The 13,696-nt window shown below is 40.7% G+C and overlaps 1 protein-coding gene across 23 annotated transcripts in view; it reads left to right on the top strand.

The window, feature by feature from the left end:
* LOC120531004 (leucine-rich repeat flightless-interacting protein 2-like) overlaps window positions 1-13,696 on the top strand; it is a 273,630-nt gene that overhangs the window by 106,914 nt on the left and 153,020 nt on the right. Inside the window, exon 1 of one of the 23 annotated variants that reach the window (XM_039755902.1) lies at window positions 9,383-9,741. The exons of the other annotated variants lie outside the window; for them this stretch is intronic. Within the exon in view, the coding sequence (XP_039611836.1) occupies window positions 9,703-9,741 (39 nt within the window). The 5' untranslated portion in view covers window positions 9,383-9,702. Of the gene's footprint in view, window positions 1-9,382; window positions 9,742-13,696 lie in introns of those variants that run through there. 23 annotated transcript variants of the gene reach the window in all.

Raw genomic sequence — 13,696 nt, 5'->3', positions numbered from 1 at the left:
ACAGTATAACTAAATATTTTATTGCCTTTTTCATTGTACATTGTTACACATTACTCCCAAGTGTCCCTCGGATAACTGTATAGAAGCGTTTTGCATAACCGTTAAAACCGAGAATCACTTGGGCTGTAAAAGTGCTGTCGGCATAAGTCCCAAGCATTACTTGGGCAACGTTATAGGCAAGTCAGTGTAATGTGTTATGTCCAAGCATCGCATTTGCAAAGGTGTCAGTACTTCTTCTCTGACCTGTGTGATCAGTAAACCCCTCCGTAATAATGGCATCTTGTGAGAAACATTTTTCAGAAGCCTAGGTGTTGCAGGGTCTTGCTAGTAATAGAAGCAGTGATCTTTAGGAGCTTTTCATCAGCATTGTTGAGGAAGTGAATCTGTCCTCAGGTGGTGAAACTGAAATGGACATTGAAACCGAAAGCGACTCTGATGAATCCAGTAGTGACCCTTGGGTCTGGCTGTCTGTTGACCTTGCGTCAAATAAACCAGTGCCACCCGTTTTTGATTTTTTTGGGGCACCCAGGAATAATAGTGGATGCTGACAGCCAAGATCCACTCACGTAAAGTTATTCCTTGATGATTATGTGATCGACAGAATTGTTGTTGCGATGAATCTTATTTCTCTCTTATTTCTGCTGTTGCCCATCACAAAGTACATCTGCTGTGAAACTCCTGTGAACTGTCTTTATTTTTTTTTTTTGGTAAAGTACTGTGGTAAAGACTTCAGTGCTTTCAGCACCAGAGGGCATCTTGAACTTTAAAAAGCATAACTATGCTTGAATAAAAGAATGTCAGTTTGGTAAGCCTGCATGGATAGAATATACTTTGTAGTACAGCATATTTTTTCATTTTAATAGAGGAGTTGTAAATTGTGTATTGCTTAAATAAAATAAAATTGTTTGGAAATACAACCATTTAGATTGTAACAGGTTTTTGTGATGTGTGTGTCATAACACAGAAGCATTAAGTGACTAGACTTGTATTTTGGATAATTAGGCAATGTTATCATATTAACATTTATACATTTCATTCATTGGAGTGTGATGTTATTCAGGCAAGTCTAAACATTTAATTGTAATAATATGAACACTTCAAACTTTTGAAGATACTTTGTTTTATTGTTGTAGTATATCCAGCAGGAACAATCCCAGAATGGGTATTAGTCCATCACATGGCAAACACACACACAGTTATGATTTGGAGTCAAAACCATAGCAAGACATGCTGTAAAACTCCTAAAGGCTCCACAAGCCAAGCCAAGCCTCCTTTACCGGCCTAGAATAGGGCTTACCCCAAAAAACCTAAACCCTAACTCCACTGGCCTGCCTTAGCCTTAGCAGGCATAATGGAATGGAGTTTTAGCTTAACAAATACCTTAAATGTCCTAAAATAACAAAGTGACTCTCATGACTAAAGAAAAAAACAGAGAAAAATCTTTGGCTTGAGAAAGCAGTGCTTAAAATAATCTTTATAAATAAAAATGTTTATTCAAAATAAGAAAATATAAATAACAGAAATGCTCCAAGAGTAAAAAGGAGTCAAAGATGTTGCCTTGAAGATAATCCAACAGTAAACAAGGTCCAATGCACTACATCAAAGAAGAATCCAAGTAACAGAGCAAACATTAAGTAAAACCAGCAAATCCTTATGAAGAAAAGCAATTCTCACTTAGACTCCAGTAAACTTAAGTGGACTACTTCTGATATCCTTTTTGACTGGCTTAAATAAACAGAGGGGAGTCTCAGGAGTGGTGATGTCACTGTGGCCGGCCCTACCTCTTGGGGTGCCACCCACAAATATAAAGCACAAAGGAGAACATTACGTAACACATAGAAAGGCCATGTTTATTGGTTAAATAATTAAAGAAAGTATAATCAAAGAAATAGATATTTTAAATAATGCAAACAAAAAACGTAAATAATGAATCATGGAGACATAATAAACAACAATCCATCCATCCATCCATCCTCTTCTGTTTATCCGAGGTCAGGTTGCGGGGGCAGCAGCTTGAGCAGAGAGGCCCAGACTTCCCTCTCCCCGGCCAATTCTTCTAGCTCTTCTGGGAGAATCCCAATGCGTTCCCAGACCAGCCGGGAGACATAGTCTCTCCAGCGTGTCCTGGGTCTTCTCCGGGGCCTCCTCCCGGTTGGACGTGCCCAGAACACCTCACCAGGGAGGCATCCAGGAGGCATCCTAATTAGATGCCCGAGCCACCTCATCTGACTCCTCTTGATGCGGAGGAGCAGCGGTTCTACTCTGAGCCCCTCCTGGATGACTGAGGTTCTCACTTAAGGCTCAAGGGAAAGGAAAGCCCAGACACCCTGCGGAGGAAACTCATTTTAGCCGCTTGTATTCGCAATCTCGTTCTTTTGGTCACTACCCACAGCTCATGACCATAGGTGAGGATAGGAATGTAGATCGACTGGTAAATTGAGAGTTTTGCCCAACGGCTCAGCTCCTTTTTCACCACGACAGACCGATGCAGAGCCTGCATCACTGCAGAAGCCGCAACGATTGGCCTGCCGATCTCACGATCCATTCTTCCCTCACTCATGAACAAGACCCTGAAATACTTGATTTCCTCCACTTGGGGCACGATCTTTCCCCCAACCTTAAGAGGGTACTCCACCCTTTTCCAGCTGAGTTCCATGGACTCAGATTTGGAGGTGCTAATTCTCATCCCAGCCACTTCACACTCAGCTGTGAACCGATTCAGAGAGAGCTGAAGATCATGGCCTGATGAAGCAAACAGGACAACATCATCTGCAAAAAGCAGTGACCCAATCCTGAGTCGTCCACACCGGACCACATAAACACCCTGGCTGCACCTAGAAATTCTGTTCATAAAAGTTATGAACAGAATTGGTGACAAAGTGCAGCCCTGGCGGAGTCCAACTCTCACTGGAAACGGGCTTGACTTACTGCCGGCAATGCGGACCAAGCTCTGACACCGGTTTTACAGGGACCGAACAGCTTTTATCAGGGGGTCCTGTACCCCATACTCCCGGAGCACCCCCCACAGGACTCCCCGAGGGACACAGTCAAACGCCTTTTCCAAGTCCACAAAATGCATGTAGACTGATTGGGCAAACTCCCATACACCCTCCAGGACCCTGCTAAGGGTGTAGAGCTGGTCCACTGTTCCGCAGCCAGGAACGAAAACCACACTGTTCCCCCTGAATCCAAGGTTCAACTATCCAACGGACCCTCCTCTCCAGAACCCCCGAATAGACTTTTCCAGGGAGGCTGAGGAGTGTGATCCCTCTGTAGTTGGAACACACCCTCCGGTCCCCCTTCTTAAACAGGGGGACCACCACCCCGGTCTGCCAATCCAGAGGCACTGTCCCCGATGTCCATGCGGTGTTGCAGAGACGTGTCAACCAAGACATACCAACAACATTCAGAGCCTTGAGGAACTCCGGGCGTATCTCATCCACCCCCGGGGCCCTGCCACCAAGGAGTTTTTTTGACCACCTCGGTCACCTCAGCCCCAGAGATTGGGGAGCCCGCCTCAGAGTCCCCAGGCTCTGCTTCCTCATTGGAAGGCATGTTATTGGGATTGAGGAGGTCTTCGAGGTACCCCCCACCAACCCACAACGTCTCGAGTCGAGGTCAGCAGCGCATCATCCCCACCATATACGGTGTTGACACTGCACTGCTTCCCCCTCCTGAGACACCGGACAGTGGACCAGAATCTCCTCGAAGCTGTCTGAAAGTTTTCCATGGCCTCCCCAAACTCCTCCCATGCCCGAGTATTTGCCTGCATTCCGCTTGGCCTGTCGGTACCTATGAGCTGCCTCCAGAGTCCCACAGGACAAAAGGGTCTGTTAGGACTCCTTCTTCAGCTTGACGGCATCCCTCACTGCCGGTGTCCACCAATGGGTTCGGGGATTGCTGCCACGACAGGTACCCGACCACCTTACGGCCACAGCTCTGGTCAGCCGCCTCAACAATAGATGCACGGAACATGGCCCATTCGGACTCAATGTCCCCCACCTCCCTCGGGACGTGGTCGCAGTTCTGCCGGAGGTGGGAGTTGAAGCTACTTCTGACCAGGGACTCTGCCAGACGTTCCCAGCAGACCCTCAGAACACCAGGTGTAGATCAGTTGACAGCTCTGCCCCCCTCTTCGCCCGAGTGTCCGAGACATGTGGCTGCAAGTCTGACGACACGACCACAAAGTCGATCATCGAACTGAGGCCTAGGGTGTCCTGGTGCCAAGTGCACATATGAACACCCCTATGCATAAACATGGTGTTTGTTATGGACAATCCGTGGCAAGCACAGAAATCCAATAATAAAACACCGCTGGGGTTCAGATCAGGGGGGCCATTCCTCCCAATCACGCCCTTCCAGGTCTCACTGTCATTGCCCACGTGAGCATTGAAGTCTCCCAGCAGTACGAGGGAGTCCCCAGAAGGTATGCCCTCTAGCACCCCCTCCAGTGACTCCAAAAAGGGTGGATACTCCACACTGCCATTCGGCGCATACGCACAAACAAAAGTCAGGACCCGTCCCCCCACCCGAAGCCAGAGGGAGGCTACCGTCATGTCCACCGGGGTAAACCCCAATGTACAGGCTTCAAGTTGGGGGGCAATAAGTATGCCCACACCCACTCGGCGCCTCTCACCGGTGGCAACTCCATATTGGTAGAAAGTCCAGCCCCTCTCAAAGAGATTGGTTCCAGTGTCCAAGCTGTGCATTGAGGTGAGCCCGAGTATATCTAGCCGGAACCTCTTGACCTCGCGCACTAGCTCAGGCTCCTTCCCCTTCAGAGAGGTGACATTCCACGTTCCAAGAACCAGCTTCTGTAGCCGAGGATCGGACCACCAAGGTCCCCGCCTTCAGCCACCACCCAACTCACACTGCACCCGACCTCCTTGGCTCCTGCCATAGGTAGTGAGTCCATGAGAAGGGGGACCCACATTGCCTCTTCGGGGTGTGCCTGGCTGAGCCCCATGGGTGCAGGCCCTGCCACCAGGCGCTCGCCATCGAGGCCCACCTCCAAGCCTGGCTCCAGAGGGGGGCCCCCCGTGACCCGCGTCTGGGCGAGGGAAAAAATAATAAACAACAATAAAAACATTAAATAAAACAAAAATAAACTTAACCCAGGCAAATGATCCTGGCTGAACATAACACGCATAACTTTGGCCAATATTTCAACACCAGTTCACCTAAATATATGGAGCAGGATGAAAAAGTGTTTATCCAGAACATTCAAGGAGTTGTCTTCTTTCGGCTGCTCCCGTTAGAGGTTGCCACAGCAGATCATCTTTTTCCATATCTTCTTGTCCTCTGCATGTTACTCTCTTACACCCATCACCTGCATGTCCTCCATCACCACATCCATAAACCATCTCGTAGGCCTTCCTCTTGCCTGGCAGCTCTATCAGAGTATTTTGTTGAAATTACTTTGGAAAGTAAAACTTTTTTGCCTTTACCGGCATTTGATTTGCACAACTGCATCATGTACAGTTGATTCAGCCAAATTTTTAGAAAGATTAATAATGTGCAAACATGGTTATACTTACTTTTTTTTTTACTTCATAATTTTCTCCAGCTTGAACCACAGCGAGAGTTCAAAGTAACATATGTACCTAGTTAGCATTAGGAGCATCTAATTTAAACATTTTGTTTTGGCGAGCAATAATAGTAACAAAACATAACAATTGAAAAGACTATGTTGATCTGTGATTTATAGGATGTTCTCACAGTGACTAGACAGTGGGAGTTAAAAATGTTTTTTTAAAAATAAAACACTACTATGAAAAGAGAATTTTTAAAGCATATAGTGATATCAGATGTTGTCTCTATGTCATGCATAGAAGACATTCATTGCTTTATATTTCTTATTGGTCTCCCTGAAATATATATATTTAGGCATTTTATTCAGTTCTTCCTGTTTTCTATTCAGATTTCATGTTTTTTTATATTTATAATGAACATTGGTTTTTAGTGGTGGGGAAGGTTTCAGTGCCTTGGACATTTTTTATTTTTATTTTTTTAACAACTTTGAGTAGCCCTTTTTAGTGTAATTTTCACTGATTTGCTTGGAATGGTCCTTATTTTGCATTTCTTTTTGTTTTTTTGAGTGCTGTTCCAAACAACTGTGTCGCTGTCAATAGCTAAGCATATTTTATTTTGAAATAAAATTCAGGTGTTTTCCACGTAACTTAAAGAAAATGGTTGCTACACAGCTTATTTAAAAAATCAATGTAATATTATGTGATTTCTAGTCGTGGTGTATGTCAGATTTGCCGACCATAGTTGCTGATCTTGCTGCCGCACCATGTCAATTTAAATCACCAATACTGTGCTGTCTGATGGAGATGGCACTGTACAAAGGGTTAACAGAGCAACTTTGGCCACAGTCTGTCTTTTTTTTTCTTTTTTTCCATTCTGTTTTAGTACTTACGAGAGAGATTTGCAGTCTCTGTTTATATTACATTAGGTTATTGGCTTCACAGGAGCAGCACACTCTTAACTGCCTCCAACTCACTAAGATTATGTAAATGAAAGCTTTGACTGGAAATCACTGGAAAAGTTGTCTAATTTGGCTTAGCCTTAAGGTAGCGTGTCATATCTTAAAGGTAGCGAGTACTTAAAGAGCCAGTTATTTTGGATTTTCATTCCTATTTATTTAAGGATGTACAGTGGTGTGAAAAACGATTTGCCCCCTTCCTGATTTCTTATTCTTTTGCATGTTTGTCACACAAAATGTTTCTGATCATCAAACACATTTAACCATTAGTCAAATATAACGCAAGTAAACACAAAATGTAGTTTTTAAATGATGGTTTTTATTATTTAGGGAGAAAAAAAATCCAAACCTACATGGCCCTGTGTGAAAAAGTAATTGCCCCTTGTTAAAAATAACCTAACTGTGGTGTATCACACCTGAGTTCAATTTCTGTAGCCACCCCCAGGCCTGATTACTGCCACACCTGTTTCAATCAAGAAATCACTTAAATAGGAGCTGCCTGACACAGAGAAGTAGACCAAAAGCACCTCAAAAGCTAGACATCATGCCAAGATCCAAAGAAATTCAGGAACAAATGAGAACAGAAGTAATTGAGATCTATCAGTCTGGTAAAGGTTATGAAGCCATTTCTAAAGCTTTGGGACTCCAGCGAACCACAGTGAGAGCCATTATCCACAAATGGCAAAAACATGGAACAGTGGTGAACCTTCCCAGGAGTGGCTGGCCGACCAAAATTACCCCAAGAGCATAGAGACGACTCATCCGAGAGGTCACAAAAGACCCCAGGACAACGTCTAAAGAACTGCAGGCCTCACTTGCCTCAATTAAGGTCAGTGTTCACAACTCCACCATAAGAAAGAGACTGGGCAAAAATGTCCTGCATGGCAGATTTCCAAGACGCAAACCACTGTTAAGCAAAAAGAACATTAGGGCTCGTCTCAATTTTGCTAAGAAACATCTCAATGATTGCCAAAACTTTTGGGAAAATACCTTGTGGACTGATAAGACAAAAGTTGAACTTTTTGGAAGGCAAATGTCCCGTTACATCTGGTAAAAGGAACACAGCATTTCAGAAAAAGAACATCATACCAACAGTAAAATATGATGGTGGTAGTGTGATGGTCTGGGGTTGTTTTGCTACTTCAGGACCTGGAAGGCTTGCTGTGATAGATGGAACCATGAATTCTACTGTCTACCAAAAAATCCTGAAGGAGAATGTCCGGCCATCTGTTCGTCAACTCAAGCTGAAGCGATCTTGGGTGCTGCAACAGGACAATGACCCAAAACACACCAGCAAATCCACCTCTGAATGGCTGAAGAAAAACAAAATGAAGACTTTGGAGTGGCCTAGTCAAAGTCCTGACCTGAATCCAATTGAGATGCTATGGCATGAGCTTAAAAAGGCGGTTCATGCTAGAAAACCCTCAAATAAAGCTGAATTACAACAATTCTGCAAAGATGAGTGGGCCAAAATTCCTCCAGAGCGCTGTAAAAGACTCGTTGCAAGCTATCGCAAATGCTTGATTGCAGTTATTGCTGCTAAGGGTGGCCCAACCAGTTATTAGGTTCAGGGGGCAATTACTTTTTCACACAGGGCCATGTAGGTTTGGATTTTTTTTCTCCCTAAATAATAAAAACCATCATTTAAAAACTACATTTTGTGTTTACTTGCGTTATATTTGACTAATGGTTAAATGTGTTTGATGATTAGAAACATTTTGTGTGACAAACATGCAAAAGAATAAGAAAACAGGAAGGGGGCAAATAGTTTTTCACACCACTGTATTTGAGTAATGGGATTTTCAGTTTCTTCAATGACTGACAAAAAGGGAACCTAGTTGATTTACTTTACAGTTTCAATTAAATAAAAAAGATCAAATATAATAGGGTTGAGAATTAATTACACAGTCCAACACTGTTTAGCTATGTTGAGACTTATTAAAAATATCTCCAAAATTTAGATGCAAATGTTTACAGAAAAACACTTATGGGTAAGCAGTATAATAATAATTCTGTCAAACCACATTTTCATTTCTGCATTGAATTGTTCATTGGCTCAGTGAGTGCAGGTGTGTGCAGAATGAGGCTGTGACAGCACTATCGCAGAGTTTCTGCTGTGTCTAGTGCTTCCAGGGTAAACCTGACACCCTGCAATCTTCTTTTGGATTAATGAGCAGGTCTGAATATGTTGTGTTATTCAAGTAACTGTTCATTTGATTGAAAGACTAATTTCAAAGACTATGAGCTGAAACTGTAAGAATAGAAAAACTGAGCTGTATTCGTAAATAAAATAGGCTTGTATGACAATAATTGTGAAGTGTTCTTTATAAAAATAAAGATACTGTTGGTCAATATATATATTCATTTACTATGAAATTAGATAAACTGTAATTGAAATTACAAGAAACACATGGAAAATAAACTGAAATACCATCAATGAGTTTTTTTTTCTGCTGTTGTGTAGATGACAGTAATACCAGATATTTGCTAACACGTAATTTAAGTTACTCCAAGTAGATAAAAACTCTGTATTTTTGGTAATTATAACATTACCTCAGGTCACTTTTATATGCTCTATAATAAATTGATATATGACCTTGTAAACTAAAGTCACATTTTTGTTAGTGCTTTTATTTTTCCTTGTTTTGTAAAGCTAGGAATGAGCTCAGCATATAGTTTATTTTCTTTTCCAGTAAATATATTGGTATAAACAAGCAAAAAAGGAACAAGTAGCATTTTGTTAAAGTAAGGAAGTGTGAACTTAGAGCTAAAAGCTCCAACAAGCATAAGCTGTTTTGCTAATTATTAACTTAGCTAATGTCTAACATTTAGGGGAGGTACTCTTCCTGTCTTGGTGGAACTGAAAGGCTTTATTCCCTGCTCAGTCGTGCAAATGCTGTGACGAACAGGCAGCCCTTTGCAATGCATTCACTAAGTTAACAGAGATATTGGCAAATTATCAACATTATGGAATAGCTTTGAATGGCTTTTTGTCACACCAAAGGCCTGAGATATACCTGAGAAGTCAGCGGCACATACTTACACTGAAAAAGATACCCCGGCTACAATTAAGTATACTTAGAAGGACCAGACGTCTTTTCAGTAGATGGATTAATTGTGATAACTGAAATGTATGCCATGAAACTGTATGAGCAGATTTCTTTTAATCAACAGAATTTTGATCTTTGGTCCTTTTATGACAAGGTATAGCAGCAATGGAAGAACATTTTCTGTCTGCCCAGGCTCAAAAAATTGTAAGTGGGATAAATTTCTTTCTATTTCACATGATTGTGAAACTTTTAAATATTTATGTGTGAGGTCATACTAAAATAGATATGAAAATCTTTTTACATTTGGGTATTTATAGGAAGTTAACTTGACATTTTTGGTTAGTGTTATTATGTATACATGAATGGAACTAGATTTTACACAAGTTATTAAATGTTCTTGCTTATTGCTTAAGTGTCATTAAAAAATGAAGAACAAGTTACAAACATGTCAATTCAGATTATTTGCTGTTCATTTCAGATGATATCCACCTTATTTCCTGATTTGGGGGTTGGAGAAACATCTGTCATGGCAGCTCTGGGTGTAAGGCAGGAGTTAAACCTGAAAGGGGCAGTGGTTCTTTACAGGGAATACTTTGGATTCTGGTAGAAAACCAGACTACACAGACAAAACATGTAGAAAGGTGCTGGTTCCATTTAGTCTGAAAGTGGGCTGGGGTTTGACTGTACAACTTAGGAACTGTGAAGCAACAGGACTTTGCAGTCTTCCAAGCTAACAGTATCGGCTTCATTCAGAGTAAAGTTTCCTAGCCTAATAAAGATTTTATAGTTTATACTAATGTTAGCGTGTCACGGGTTCAAATGTTGCTTATTAAAAACCAAAATGTCTTTATGAGAAATTATGAGCAGCTCAAACATAAAATGTAAAATATATCCATTGTCATTACTATGTAAAATGTTAGTCATATTTCAGCAAATTCTGGTAGCACGGGGAAATCAATCCCCTGTTAAAGGTAGTTTGTGCAATTTTTAAAGTGACTGTACTACTGTATATCCTCTTTAATAAAACCCCTGTGTGCATCCAGGTGTCCATGTGTGTGTATCTTTTAGTGAAGTGCGCATGCGCGAGGCTCGGTGCAACACGCACGACCGGCATCGTGGACGCACACACTGGAAGCTGAGCACACAGTGAATGGCGTAGCTGCGGCCGCGCATGATAAGCAAATAAAGGACAGCATTGCTGGGGAGAGTGCTGATTGGGTAGTCGCGGCCGCGCACATAAAATCCATTGCTGGGGAGACGCCACACATACTGCCCCGTGACTGTTTACTAACTATCTACTAACAACATGCCATCCAAAAAAAAAGGACACGTCAAGTAGGACAAAAGACACAGACACTCAAATCGCGTATAAGCAACATCTCCTGGAAGAACGGTCAGCTCAGCAAGTAAACATCAACAAAAGAAAGGCTGAAAGACAAAGAAAAATACGAGCAAATAGATTGATTGTAAAAAGAAAATGAGCGTCATAATATTCCCCGTATTGATTTGGCTCTATCCTCTACTAATTTACCCTTTACCATAAGAAGGTGACAATTTCCAGTTACATTAGCCTTTGCCATAACAATTAATAAAGCTCAAGGGCAAACCTTAGAAAAAGTTGCCATTTACTTGCCAGAACCAGTATTCAGCCACGGTCAGTTATATGCTGCATTATCAAGAGTTAGAAGTTTTTCAGATGTTGTTGTCGTCATCGTTGTAGATGGTCCTGAACAAGAGTGTTTACAGTTGTCTGTAATGAAATTTTATTGAAAAATTTCCTGAGGTAAAAAAATAAAAACATTTTCCTAAATATCTTCTTCAGATATTGTGTATTACAGATTGTTATAACATTTTACACTAAGGCAATATTAATTATACTTACTGTATTGTCATATACTTTTCTATTTTATTTTTAATATTATTTTACTTTAGGCTTCTTGCAAAAATATTTTTAACAAAAAAATTAAAACAAACAGAATGAGGTCAAGGTCCCTTGCTATTTAATATAGACTGTTCCTAATAATGTTTATGCAATACTTTCTTAGCGCCCATTATTGTAACGGGATTAATGTCTAATAATAAAATAAAAAAGTATTTTATGTTGAAAATCAATCATTTTTTTCTGCAGTAGTACATAATAACCATCATATAAAATCTCTGAAATAGCAGAATTTCTTTTATTTTGAAATAACTTTTTTTGTGGTAGTATATAGTGACCATCATAAAACATACACTCAAACTGCAGCTTTTTCCTTCTTTCATGGTGCTTATATTTAATTGAGTAATGGTTTTAACAGAAGGGTGGAGTGGTATTTAAAATTAGGATACTTGGGTGTGGCGTGGTAGAAACCCAGTCTCAAAGATTGCCAGCTAAAATACCACTTTTAATTGCTATCAGGCTTTGTTGCCTTTCAAAGCATACATGCAGATAATGCTTTTTACAAAAGAATGTTAAAAAAAGTGGTCTGTTGATTGCAGTAAAGATAGCACCTTTGCATGCAGGCCTGCTAATTAGTGACTGGTAATTTGACACCCTTGTCTTGACTTGGGTAGAGCATATGAGCCAAGTAAGGAAGCTTTGGCCAGTGGCAAAGCTAGCAAAGAATTTTTTTAGATATATACTGAACTTCTTGGGAAATGTTATATCTAACATGTAGAAGAATATTGGTTTGTTAATATCATTTTGTTTTTATTTTGTTACTACGTCTTATTGCACAGCCAGATTTTTCATAGGTCATGTTCAGAAAGGCTATATGTAACATTTTGACTTTATCAGATAACTTTGCTAAATAAGGATATTTTGCTAAATAATAATCTCTGCCACTTTCAGGTTTGTTTGTAACCACATCTGATATTATTTAATAAGAAAGTCTGTCTGTCATATCTTTAACAAACGCAGAATCATTTATCTTATGAAAGAACCGTACAACAGATTGAAAATGTTTTGGTGGTTCAGTGGGAATACTCCATTTTATGCTGCATGGCACAGCATACATTTATTGCTTCAGTATTTTAGCATTTTTTTGAAAATAGCTATTTCCTTCAACTCTGGTGTCCATTACTGATGTTGTCTTGTTATTGCATTTGTGTTGTTTAGTCTGGAAGAGGTGGGGGTTGTTGGGAGGACTGAGGGTATCCTGTGCCCAGTGGGGTCACTGATCTTTGTCCAGGTCATCGACTTAACACTAGAAAAATAAACTAAAAAAAATGTGAGGTGCTGTTTCACTGCCAAATCCTTCCATGGTATCTCTTCTAATTCAGGCCCTGTAAGCCATACACTAGACTTGTGACCTTTGAAATGCACAGCAATGTAATAATAATGACTGGCATCCCAGTTTGGGCTGTTTCCATAACTGGACTTGTTGTTGCCAGGGGAACGTCCCTTGCCCCTCTTATAACTGGCTAGTTAAAAGCAGGAGTAGAAAGTTTGTGGATAGAAATTCACAGTTTGCTCTATATCTTGAACATCTGGGGTATTTATATGTAGTTGAAATTAAATAACTGTAAAATACCTACAGTATACCTTCTTGGTCCATGAGTGTTTCTATGTCCTTGAAACTGTCACATTCAAACAGCTATGGTTAATAATAATTATTATTTTACTTTGTATCATGGTTATCAAGATTAGTTTGGTGGTGCATACCACAGCAGCACTGGGCATAAGCCAACAGTTAACTGTAGAGGGTTTGCCAGGCATAACCACACACACTTGCATAAAACTCTTACTTGGCCAATTTACAAACTTAGCATGCATATTTTTGGGAGTGTAAAGTAAAATTAAACTACCTGAAGGAAAAAAAAACACACCTGGTACATGATTTGAATATTAAACATTCTGAGCCTGTGCTAAACGGAAGAAAATCATTAATGGCAAGATGAAGTGAACAGTGTCCTAGTAAATTCAGATTAGGTTCTGATCCGTGTTTTTGAGCCAAGATTATTCCTCAGTTTAGCATGGAAGTACTTACATAGGTTGGATAAAGGTTATCACACATTTTTACCAATATTAGTTGACACTAGATGAGACATTCTTGTGTAGTGTTTAGTGCTGCTTCATTACAGCTGCCAGAAGTGTGGGTTTAACTTCAAAACAGTACTTTTAAGTGAATACCCCAGGTGCCTGCTGTCCATTACCTTTGACCTGTCAGCCAACATGCTG

The sequence above is a fragment of the Polypterus senegalus genome, chromosome 6 (assembly GCF_016835505.1).
Source record: "Polypterus senegalus isolate Bchr_013 chromosome 6, ASM1683550v1, whole genome shotgun sequence".
NCBI lineage: Eukaryota > Metazoa > Chordata > Cladistia > Polypteriformes > Polypteridae > Polypterus > Polypterus senegalus.
This window is presented reverse-complemented; position numbering and strand designations above follow the sequence as displayed.